Source organism: Scaptodrosophila lebanonensis, unplaced genomic scaffold, assembly GCF_003285725.1.
Source record: "Scaptodrosophila lebanonensis strain 11010-0011.00,11010-0021.00 unplaced genomic scaffold, SlebRS2 tig00000080-arrow-pilon, whole genome shotgun sequence".
Taxonomy (NCBI): Eukaryota; Metazoa; Arthropoda; class Insecta; order Diptera; family Drosophilidae; genus Scaptodrosophila; species Scaptodrosophila lebanonensis.
In genome coordinates, this window is record NW_022060561.1 from 2,704,383 (window position 1) to 2,716,393 (window position 12,011).

General features: G+C 35.0%; 2 protein-coding genes across 2 annotated transcripts in view; one reads left to right on the plus strand and one right to left on the minus strand.

Moving 5' to 3' along the window:
- Positions 1-12,011, minus strand: part of LOC115625659 (alpha-ketoglutarate-dependent dioxygenase alkB homolog 4) — a 184,139-nt gene that overhangs the window by 23,468 nt on the left and 148,660 nt on the right. The gene's annotated exons all lie outside the window — the stretch shown is intronic.
- Positions 10,079-12,011, plus strand: part of LOC115625657 (acetylcholine receptor subunit alpha-type acr-16) — a 142,284-nt gene continuing 140,351 nt past the window's right edge. Inside the window, exon 1 of the mRNA XM_030520786.1 lies at positions 10,079-10,408. Coding sequence (XP_030376646.1) covers positions 10,351-10,408 — 58 coding nt within the window. The 5' untranslated portion in view covers positions 10,079-10,350. The remainder of the gene's footprint in view (positions 10,409-12,011) is intronic.

Genomic DNA, 12,011 nt, shown 5'->3' on the forward strand with positions numbered 1-12,011 from the left:
CATTTGCTAATATTATTTATCATAATTTATTTGCAAAATAAAATCACAAATCTTTTATTCTCATATTCTGTTTACAATTATTTCACTTTCATTTCTGTTTCTCATGAAAAAAAATCTCAGCATTTGGAAATCTGTTTATTTAGAGAAAAAGATATTAATTTGAAAAACATTTTTTGGCAAAGAAAAATATATTTCTAATTGGTAGAAAATGTTCTGATATTTTTCTCAATCACAATTTTGACATTCTCATATTCTTTTTGCAATAATTTAAATTGCATTTCTGTTTCTCATGAAAAAATACCTGAGCTTTCGGAAATCTGTTTCTAAATTACTTTAATTTGGAAAAAAATATTGTTAGCAAAGAAAAAACAATTCTGTTTTGTAAAAAATATGTTTTGAAATTTTTCCCAACCACAATTCATTCATCCTCACATTCTTTTCACGATCATTTTAATTTCAATTCCATTTCGGTTTCTCATGAAAAATATCTCACTATTCGGAAATCTGTTTATTTAGTGGAAAAACACATTAATTAATAAAAACGAATTTTTGACAAAGAAAAACACATTTTTTTTTTGTAGAAAATGTTTTGAAATATTTCTCCCAATCCAAGTCCCAATCCCAATCCAAGTAAGCCATCGCACTAAAAAATATAATTTAACTTTACTTGTTTTGAGGACGATTTTCTACATAAACGTCGTATTCGATTTATATGCGCCTTAATATGTGTCAGCTTTTAAAGTATATTAATATTAATCGAATAATTAAATACTCTCTAACCGCTTTATAAATAAACGCTTAATCATACTTAATTATAGCAATGCAGTAAATTCTTAATTACACAGCAGGCTTAATTCACAATCATATGTGGATGAGAACTATTGAAAAGCACTTAAATTCCATAAAAACTACACAAATGTGCAATGATTTTTTAACCACCGATGCAATTTTCCGCATTAATGCATTTTTAAATATGTCAATGTCAATGGGCGTCGTCTGTTAGCGGCGCGAGTAAAAACGCGTCAAACAAGTAGATGCACTTTTTTTTTCAATTTTCTGTGCAGTCGACATTAAAAAACTTTAAATGCTGTAATGGTCGTTGCTTATTCAAACTAAGAGATGGCATTACCCGCATCGACAGAACACACTCACACCCACACAGAGGAGCCACACAAGCCACATGCAAATATTGCCAGGCTCTAGTGTTAAAAGTCATTTTAGCAAAATAGTGCAGCATACTTTTGTGCGCGCGCTTTCAAGTGCGGTTATTGGCACTCTTTTAAAACATTGCGCCTGGTTAGTGGGTGTGGGCCGATGGCTTTTGTTGTAGCGCAAAGCCAAAACAACAAGTGCTTTGCAATTACAACAACTGCAGCAGCGGCCGGATTGGCGCAATGCGATGCAGTCAGCCGTTCGATAGACTCCAGCCAATGCATATTGACTCGATGGCTGGCTGGCTGACTGGCTGACTGGCAACAATTTGGGTCAGAGAAGCGCATGGGCCGCCGCACCCAGATTGCGCTTTGATGCGTCCACATTAGAAACAATTTTTTCAGTCATTGATGCGACGTTTAATTAAAATCGCTATAGAAATATTTTTTGCCATAAATTGTTTTGCATTTCTTTTTTTCATTTCCTTTCATATTATTTTTATTTGTATTTATGCAGGCATTTTATTTTATTTTTTCGTGAGGTGGAAGTGGAAAAGTTAATTGCATGTTAGCCGGAACACCCGAGGCGCAACAACTGGCATAACAAGCCAAGCAAAAGGGATAAAAGGTGCACGGTATTCGAAAGATGGTTCAAGTCGAAAAATGTATACACTTGGAAATATATTTTTGAATAATACTTATTTATAGCAGAATTTTTGAGCAGAGTATATCAGCGAAATATTTTTTTGGGAAGAATAAAATAATATGAATTGAATAATAATAAGGACGATATTTTTCGTTTTGTTTGATGTTTTGTTTTGCCAATTTGTGCATAAATAAATTATTTGTGGTCCCTGCAATAATGATTATTTTGTTTTTTAAGACAAAAAATCATGCACTTATAATTTGTTGCCAATTTGTGAATAAATAAATTATTTGTGAACCCTGCAATAACGATTCTTTTTTTTTTTGAGGCGAAAAAATCATGCACTTTTAGTAGCTTTGACAAAACGAGGATAATACCAATATCTTCTCTATGCTTATTCATCATGATTTAAAAAATTGAATTTTAATTCCTGGATACAATTTATATATATCCTTAAACAATAAGCCACGATGAACCCCTAAAAAAGCATACTTTAAAATATATATTCAGGCAAAATAACAACTTGAGTTTTATATTTGATAAAAAAAAAAATAAAACAAAGAATAATAACTATTTCATAATTATTTTTTTTTTGCTTAAAAATTAAATCCTTTTTTTTTAGAGAATGAATAAAATTAAAAAATAATCATTATTTTGTAATTTTTATATAAACACGTATAATACAATCCTTCATAAATGGCTTCATAATTCCTCTCTCATAAAAGTTTTGGTACCAATTTTCCCAGTCCTCCACTGACTGCATTTTCTGTCAGCCCGAAAATTTTGCCATGATAAAAAGAAGCTGAAGGACAATTGGCGCCGAATCCGGACTGTATTATCAGAAAGCATTAAAGCCTTCCAATCAAGCTTGCCGAGTTTCCGGCAAGTCATTATTGAAGTAAGGCTTGGCAATCGCTTACTTCAAACGGTCTAATTGCCAGTACATAGAATTCGACTCCCTTTGCCATTCTTTACAAATATAATTATTTCTTTTATTTCAGTTTACTAGAAAGTCTCTCTTCTAAATATTTTGACTTGATAAATAGAAGAACAGTCAGACATATATCCTCAACAAACTGGCTCGTAAAGCATGTGTAGTTTGCAGGACTTGCCACCTTGGGGCTTGGTGTGCAGAAAGGGTATGAAAAGAATATGTAAAATAGGAAATGGTGCATGCCAAACAATGCTAAAGACAAGGGGAGGCAGCAAGACAACGGCAGCGACTGCAGGCCGGCAAGCAGGCTGGCGAGGGGGGACCGCAGGTGCAGCCAGACAGAAATTAAATTGGATATGCTGTTGTTGTTGGTATAACGGTGCTGCTGTTGATAGCAGACAAGCTGAAAGGAAATAAAGCAGAACGCTACAGCAGCAGCAGCAGTAGCTGCAGGAGCAGCAGCAGCAGCAACAACAAGTGGCCAGGATACAGGACATGGTGAACAACAACGGAAGCGCCAGTAGCCAGGGCTCTAGAGCCAACGACTGTGTTATTATACAAATGCAGCAAACTATGCCAGCCTGCCTGGAAATTGTCTCAGATTTAGCAGAAGAGCGGCAAATATCTGTGCATACACACATACAGAGATATATAAGTATATATAGATGCATATAGAGAAAAGAAGCTGTTCATTTTTAAAGCCAAGGCAGAACGAAAGGAAACAAAACAGGGCAACATTATTTAGGTTTAATCAGCAAAGCAGATTTGCCTGGCACAACGAAATAAACCAACTGGAATTGAGAGATATACGAGTATAGCATAGACAGTTGCTCTGCGACTGCAGCTGCAGCCACAGAGACAAACGCAGACGCAGGCAACAGGACTGGAACACGGAGATGGACAGGGCGGGACTGAGGGAAATGGTCAAAACATCAAACAAATGGCGAGCGGGCCTTTTAGAAATGCGGGCACTGGGTTCGGATCGCTCGGCCGGGCACAAAGGCAAAAACTATTATAAACTGTTGACAACTAGGGAAATGAACTTTCAGCCGAAATGACAAACGTTGACTGTCAGCAAAAAAAAAGAGGAAGAGATGAGAAACAGAAGGAAAAAAACGTGCTGTGGGCATTCAAAAATCAACATCAGCTGGCATTTAAATTGCTAAAGTTTTTTAGGCATTTCATATGCCAAGTGTGCGTACGGGTGTGTGTGTGACAGACTGCCATTTTTAATTATTTATTTATTAAGTCGAGTGAAAATTACTGCGAACATAATAGCAAAAAGCATGTTGTGAATCAATTTTCTTTTCAAATAACATTTACAATTAAAAGATTGCCTTAAAATACATGACAAAAATGTGATTTAAGCTGAAAATTCAATGAGAAATGCAAACAACTTTCAGCACAAAATATTAATTCAAAAGGTGCATTCAAAAAAGTTGATTATATTTAGGCAATAAAATTTAATTTGAAAATATATTGCCTCCTTCATGTCAGCCTTGCTGTCAAAGCGACTCAAATTTGCGAAGATATATGTTTTTTCTTAGAGAAAGAGTCGGAATCTTTTAGTCAGCAGGAGAAAATGAATTTAACATTTTAATTTATTTATTCAAATGATTTTTTTATTTTAAGAATAGTGGCATTAATATTAATTTCTCATTCATTTGATTTTTTTATAACGAGCTTTCGAGGTTATCTGTCCTCATTAAGTTCTGCACACATTTGTTTAATTCTCTTATATTCTCAGCTACTTGTGCTTTTTTCTTGAAGTTTCGTTTATCTACACATCTCTGGACACGTTTCTGGATGGTTTGATGGGCTTAGCGAGCAGTTTTTAGATCGGACAGAAATATTGTGTAAAGGGCATGTCTTTCCTCTCCTTACATTTTGCGTTTATAGTGTCTTTTGTGGAAATGTCTAAGACCACAGGGGTAGAAAGCCAGATAAGCGTCTTCTTGTTAAATTCTTTTTTGGATCGACAGAACTGCCTTTCTGTTTTTAAAAAAATTGTGGGCGGGAAATATTAAAGGTAATAACTTGACATTGTTGAAAGAAAGACACTTGAAAATGATGTCATCAATTAATTAATTGAAAATGTTAAATTAAGCTTAATATTGATTTTTTATATCCAGCAATAAGTAACTTTTATTTAAAAATAATTATTCTTTATTATATTTTTATTAACAAATAAATCAATCAATACTTACAATTGATTTAAATATTGTCTGGTATTCTTATTAATCAAATGAAATATTTTAACCGAAAAGCAAGCCAAGTTATTCATTTTGTTGAAAGACCGTACTTGAAAATAATGACATCAGTTAATTAATTGCATATAATAAATTTCTGCTTAAATAAATGCTTCAAATAAGTAAGCTTAATATTGGTTATTAAAGTAAGCAATAATTAGTTTGTATTTATTAATATTTATTCTTTATTCTATTTTTTTATTAAACAAGAAATCAATCAATAATAAATAATTGCAATTGATTTAATTATGGTCTGTTATTCCTATTAATTAAATGAAATATTTGAGCCCAAGAGCAATCCAAATTATTCATTTTGTTGAAAGAAAGATACTTGAAAATTATGACATCAGTTAATTAATTGCAAATAATAAATTACTGCTTAAATAAATGCTTCAAATGAGTAAGCTTAATAAATCAAAGAATAAGACATTTAACTAATTGAATTTTATTTATTTCGTTAATTGCTTATCGCACACATAAATTAATGAAATTCGTTCAATTACTTTATTAAATTTATCTGCGATTTTCCATTTCCTTATAATTGCACCGAACGGTCGATTTAATGTGCAACGCAGGCAAAAGCTGTGTAATCGAGAGTATTCACAATTATGTGCATATTAAAATATGCAAATTAAAGTAAGCATTACAATGTAATGAGCATTCCAAAAAAGCTCCAGAGAGTCTTCTTGTGCTGCTGACAGGAAAAGTTTCCTGCATATCTTCGTCCTTTGCGAATCACAGCTAAGCTGCTCAGCTCAGTTCAGCCAACTGGCTACCTAGGGAGGGATTTTTGTAAACTAGTTTCCAAACTTGGCACGCAAATTTGTGCAGCAGCGTGTTGCGGATGCAGGAGTAGGCGAGCGTGTGAACAAGAAAAAATCAGATTGCCAAACAAACTGACTGCGCGCGATAAAAAACGCCTCAAAGCAGTTTGGCGCGTTATAGGCGCCCCCCAATACACAACTTTATGCAAACAACGTGAATCCAAATTGATCAGCAATGTGTGCAAAATGCAATCGCATGTGAAAGGACAGTGAGGCAGTAAAGGGTATCGGCGAACCGAAATCTGGGTGGGGTGGCCAAACTTAGTTATGCGCGCGTTTTTTTGTCGCGCCCAATCCTCTAGAGAGGGGGTATACAAGCTTGGATGAGCCGCTAGTACACAAGCATTAGGCACACCAAACTTAGTGTTCAGTTCAATTCGGTTTGGTCCGAAGTAGTTTTAAAAACCAGCTTTTTGAAAGGAACTACGGAACTAAGTAGGTCTTTGGGCTAAGTTTGTTTTGTTTCCTTAAATAATCGAATTCCTTTAAACAGTTATTTCGCGATTTCGCTAAATATCTTAATGAAGATGGTATTGTATTGGAATTTCTTGTCCCTCTGTTCAAATAGTTTCTGTTTGAAGAACTCTAACTCATAACCATCGATACATCGATTCAGATTCAACGTATTCAATTACTTATCAGTTACAAAACTTAGTTGCTTTAAAGACACATTTTAAAATTTTGCAATTCGTAAAGGATATTTACAACTATCACTACTTTCTGGCTTTTACCTAATACTAGATAAACTATCCTGATACCTGAGTGGCTCAGACAGAGAGAGTGAGAGCTAGAGAGTTCAATGCACTCTCTCCACATATACTCCCATTCTCCTTTCTGAAGTTGTTGTTGTTGTTATTTTGCAAACATTTTATGCTGAACTTTAACGCGATGGCGTCTGGGATGAAAACGCTTTCAATTTCAAGGCTCATTGTGTTTTGTGTGTTTGAGGCAAGCCGCTGTATTTACTCTTATTTTTCATCTTCACTCACTCTTTCACACACACACATTCTTGCTCATCATTAGCGATGCATTAAATTGACTTTAAAACTTTTTACCTGCCAGCTTATATGCCGCAGTTGCCCCACAAACAAATAGCGCCGACTATGTATGACTGTGTGTGTGTCTGTGAGTGTGAGAGTGTGTGTGAGTGGCTGGGGAGAGGGGTTGAGGGGGTGACTGTACAGCGCAAACTAAACTTGATATTAATTAACCGCGACAAGGGCAAAAGCAACGCTGACAGGCAACAAGAGCAGCCGCTCCCAACACAATCTAAACTTTTCTTTCCTTAGCTTTTGCTGTTGCTGCTGTTGTCGCTGTTGTTGTTGCTGTTACCTTGCTTTCTTTCATTTTCTTTTTTATTTGTGGTGTGCAGCGCCATTTGGCACACATAACTAATAAAGCTTCTAATTACACAAACAGCTGACGCGTACAGCAAAGCGAACAGACAGGCCCCAGGACGAAGCGGCTGTTTCAATTATTTTAAAAGCCCCCAAAACTCTAGCGTGTTATTTATTTAATGAAATGACTTTTAATTATGGATTTTGATCGAAATTATCAATGACAATAATTAACCTGAATTAAATTTATTTGCTTTACTAAATTTGACTTAAATTTATTTAAGATGTGAAAATTTGTTTCATAAAATATTTCTACACACTTATTTAAAAATTATTTGAAAAGCCTCCAAAACTTAAGCGAGTTATTTATGTAATGAAATGACTTTTCATTATGGATTTTGATCGAAATTATCAATAACAATAATTAAACTGAATTAAATTTGCTTTACTTTAATAAATTTGAATGAAATTTATTATAGATGTGAAAATGTGTTTCATAAAATATTTCTGCACACTTATTTAAAAATTAGTTGTTTTTAAATAGAATTTGGCAAAAATAATGTTCGCCTGCTTAGCGAAAATATTTCAAATGGGAAGGAAGGAAATAATTACACGCTTTTCAAAATGGTGGGCGCCCATAAGGCTGCTATGCTTTTTCGCACTTCTTGCAAATGGCCGCCGCATGTATTTCAATTACTGCATTTCTCGTGCGGCTGCTAAGAGCCGCAGACTCTCGACAACCGCCCACATTCTCGGCAATTGCCACACCCATAGTCTGCCAGCCTGCCTGCCTGCCTGACGCCGATGCCGTTGCCGATGTTGCCGCCTGTTGTTATTTTTCATGCCTTTTTAATTTGGGCGCTATGTGCTTTTGGTTTTTTTCGTGTTTTTTCTTGTACTTTTTTTTTTCTGTGTGCTCGGCGTTGGCGGTTTTTACGCAAATTCATTGTTTTAATTTACTCAAGTTTGTTGACCGAAAACAAAAACTAATCAATGTGGGTTTGGCCGACAGTAATAACGACAACAGCACCAGCAACAACAACAACAACGATGATGGCAACAAAATATGGCGCTGACGATGACTCGCCCCAAGGTGACAAAGCAGGCTTGGTGGCGGCAACAAAGGCAGCCAAAATGAGGTTAAAGCCCAGCAAATAGGGTTAACAGTTTATTTTTGTATTAAACGTTAAAGTCAACTTAAGTTTTTGTGAGACTGCCTGCCTTTGTGGTTTGCTCGCCACAAATCGACTAGCAACTGTCTTGTGGTTTCTGCTTTGAAACTTCAAAGCAATGTTTTTAAATTTATGAAACCCAAAATAAAGTGAGTTTTGCCAACAATTCGATAAGTATAAAGCAGAGGTGCAAATTCAATTTCTTCTTAGAAATATATTGAAGTATTAAAGCTGGTGGTTTCAGAAATATATTCAATGAGTTCATCCAGAAAAACTCGTATAAATTCTGTTTACTTGTTAGTGGACCGAGCAATTACTTCCAAGAGAGGAAGAAAGGGCCAATTAAGCTGTGGCTTTGAATAAAGCGCCGTAAGCGATCTCTTGATGGGTGTTGAAGCTTATCGCGACAAGCTGTCCTTCTCAGAAATTATTTTATCGCTGAAACTACATAATTAAGCCCTAAAGTTTGTTCAAAAGATAGCTTTGCTTGCAAATAAATGCGTTATTTACACTTTAAGTAAAAAATACAAAGAAAACTATAGATACCAAATGCAAATAAAACTATATTATAAAACCAAACATATAAACAATTTGTGTGTGTAAGCTAATTTATTCAATTTAAAAAACTCTTTTTATGTTTTCAGCTAACAACTCACAACAGTCAACGAAACAACGATATATAACTGAACAACTGCTACCTATGGTTTCTTAAGCTATAACAGAAAGAAGAAGAATTACAGCAGAAGCAACACACAACAACAAGTGCAAATTATGTAAATTATAGCAAAACTAAAACTCTATATACTCGAACACACATAAAATATCAAAGCGAGTAAAGCAAAAGTGCGTGCCAAAAAGCCCAAAAAAAAACAAAAAAGAAGACAAAAACCCTCACGAGATGCGTGCCAAGAAGACCGGAAATTAAATCTGACAACATTTCAGAGCAGCGTGCGTGCTCATAACCTCAAAAAACAAGCAGTGCAAACAAAACCGACCAGCCAAAGCCAGTCAGCAATAAATAGGAGCGCATCCAACCAAGAAAGCCGAGCAACTAAACCAAGCCAGCGACCACCAAAGAAAATAGGAGCAGAAACGAGCATCCGAGCATCTCCACGCGCGTTCCAAATATTTACCCATGAAAAACGCCACAGAGAAGCGCGGGAGCAAAAATTAAGAAATTCACTAAACAAATGTTTATCAAAATTAGAGCGAGAAAGTAGCGAACGCGCCCACGAATACTATTTAGTATATACATAGATATATAAGTATAAAGAGGGAGGCGGCAGAGCGACAAACAAACAGACAGTAAGCTGAAATGGACGCGGAAAATTGCAGTGCGTAAATAATTTTCACATTTTGCAGCATAATTTTGTTTGTCATTTGCCGCAGTGAAAAACGAATCAAAGCCAAAGCAAACAGAGAACGCTAACAAAAGTAAACCGCGCACCCAAAAAACAACAAAAAATCCAACAGAAACCCACAAAACCGAAATCGAAACGAAACTGGCAACAATTTTTAAATAAATAAGCAGTGCTGAGCAGTGCCAAGAGAGAGGTGTGCGGCAGGCCGTGAGTGCGTTCGTTGAGTGTGTTAGAGCGGGCGAACGTTATAGCGAGCGTTGGCCATTATTGTTGTTGTTGACATTTGTGAACTCGCTGTTCTCTGACCCACTCCCCACTCTTCCCCTCTCTCTCACAACTCACTCACTCTCTCTCTCTCTCGCGCTCACCCGTCACGTCACATTGTGTTAATCATACGAACGTGCGCCCAACTACTTAACGGTGCATTGTCTATTTATAAAAAAATAAAAAGAAAAATAAGTGAGAAGGCAACGCGCGACCAGTCGGAGAGGCGACAAGGCGACAGTGTCAGTCAGTTAGCACTTTGTTGCAGCAACAACTATATTCAGCCACTTTCGCTTTCCCCCAACACCAACAACAACAACAACAAGAACAACAACAGTAACAACAACAAAGGCAGTAACAACAGCAACCAACCTATTCAACGTAAAAACAACGCAAACAACAATCCAAGGACATGGACTCGTCGTCGTGGACGCTGTTTGTCGTGTTGATCTTTCTTGTGATAATTAAAGGTGAGTGCGCTGCCATCTTCTTCTTCTTCTCCTTCAACCTTTGCACTTTCCCTTTTAGTGCATAGCTTTATAAACTCTAGCTGTTCATTAAATGGCAAGGCAAGGTAAACGATTAAATAGGCCCATTGCTCTTAAATGTGTCAGTTAAATGGCAACTATAAAACGTTGACGACATTGAGCTCCGTTTTCTATTTTTGTCAACTAGGAATAACAATTATAGTTTGCTTGCGTACTGAGTTTAGTGAGCCAAGTAACCAGAAGGTATTCCTTCTTAGTGTAGAAAAGAAATCCTATTGTTACATTTATTGAAATTTCAAGTTTAAATAGGGAATTTAATTCTGAAGCTTAAAAACTTGTTTCTAAATATCATGCCAATGTTTTAATTTTCCCTTAATAGTTTTTGTTCGAATAAAGGGGGTTATATTTTAGAAAGCATTTCTCTAATTTAAATTAAATTCTAAATTGTTCTGTGGCTTGAAATATAATTTTTGAATTAAAATAATTTTCTAAATACCACAAACATTATTTTCGTTCTAATAATAGGAAACAATAAGAATCCGAATATATTTCGGTTTTGTTTTGTTTTAGAAATAACTCGACAATTTGCCTTTTTAAATTCAATTCTAAATTGTTCAGTGGTTCGCAATATAGTGTGTATAATAATTTTATTTGACTATAATATTTTCCGAAATATCAGAAAAGTTCTAGTCGTTCTAATAATAGGAAACCATATTTATTTATTTTTTATTTATTTCTTAGAATATAATTCTATGTTTTATGTGTGTAAAATATTTAACATATTTGAAATAAATCTTGTAGGAAATAAGAAGAAACATTGATAGTGTTCTGGGAAATGAATGAGTTTTATTAAGAAACATAATCATCATGTTAAACAGGGCACGATCTAAGTCATTAATATAAAAAATTTAAATTCATTCAATGCCAAAAAGATTACCATAAAACATACTAGTAACGTGGCTTTTTAAAGTCGAAACCATTACATGTCATTAGCAACTCCACACGCCTACAAGTATGCTTGACTTTCTTTCTTATCGAAAGATAATAACGCATTGCTTGCATTAAAAGCAAGCTTAAAAGCAAAACATCAAAGCCTAAATACAAATTGCCTGCACATCAAGGCTGTGTCAAACGACTTGTAATGTCAACAGACTATGCTCTTCAAATTGAAAAGGTGCAGACATTACAGGCAGATAAATGTCAGGGCACAGCAAGAAGCAAATGCCTAATGGACTTCAAAAGCAGATAAGAAAAATGCGAAACACGAACAAATTGCAAACGCAATCGATGTGAGAATCGAGTTCTTTGACAAACTAATTAGAATTCTTACGCCATTCAACACTGATGGTCAATTACGAAGTTGAAAGAGCTTTCAAAGATTTCAAAACAAAGAAAGCCAAAAAGCTGATGTGTGTGTTGTTCAATCAATAAACTGAGTAGTTGACAATCAAAATCAATAGTAAACGTACAAAGTTGTTGGTAGTGGTGTTAAAAATCTAAAAAATAAAATAAATGAAATATGTAGATCAAATATTTAGTGAAAAGAAATAAAAATAAATAATCGATGGCAATAGATTTCTACAAT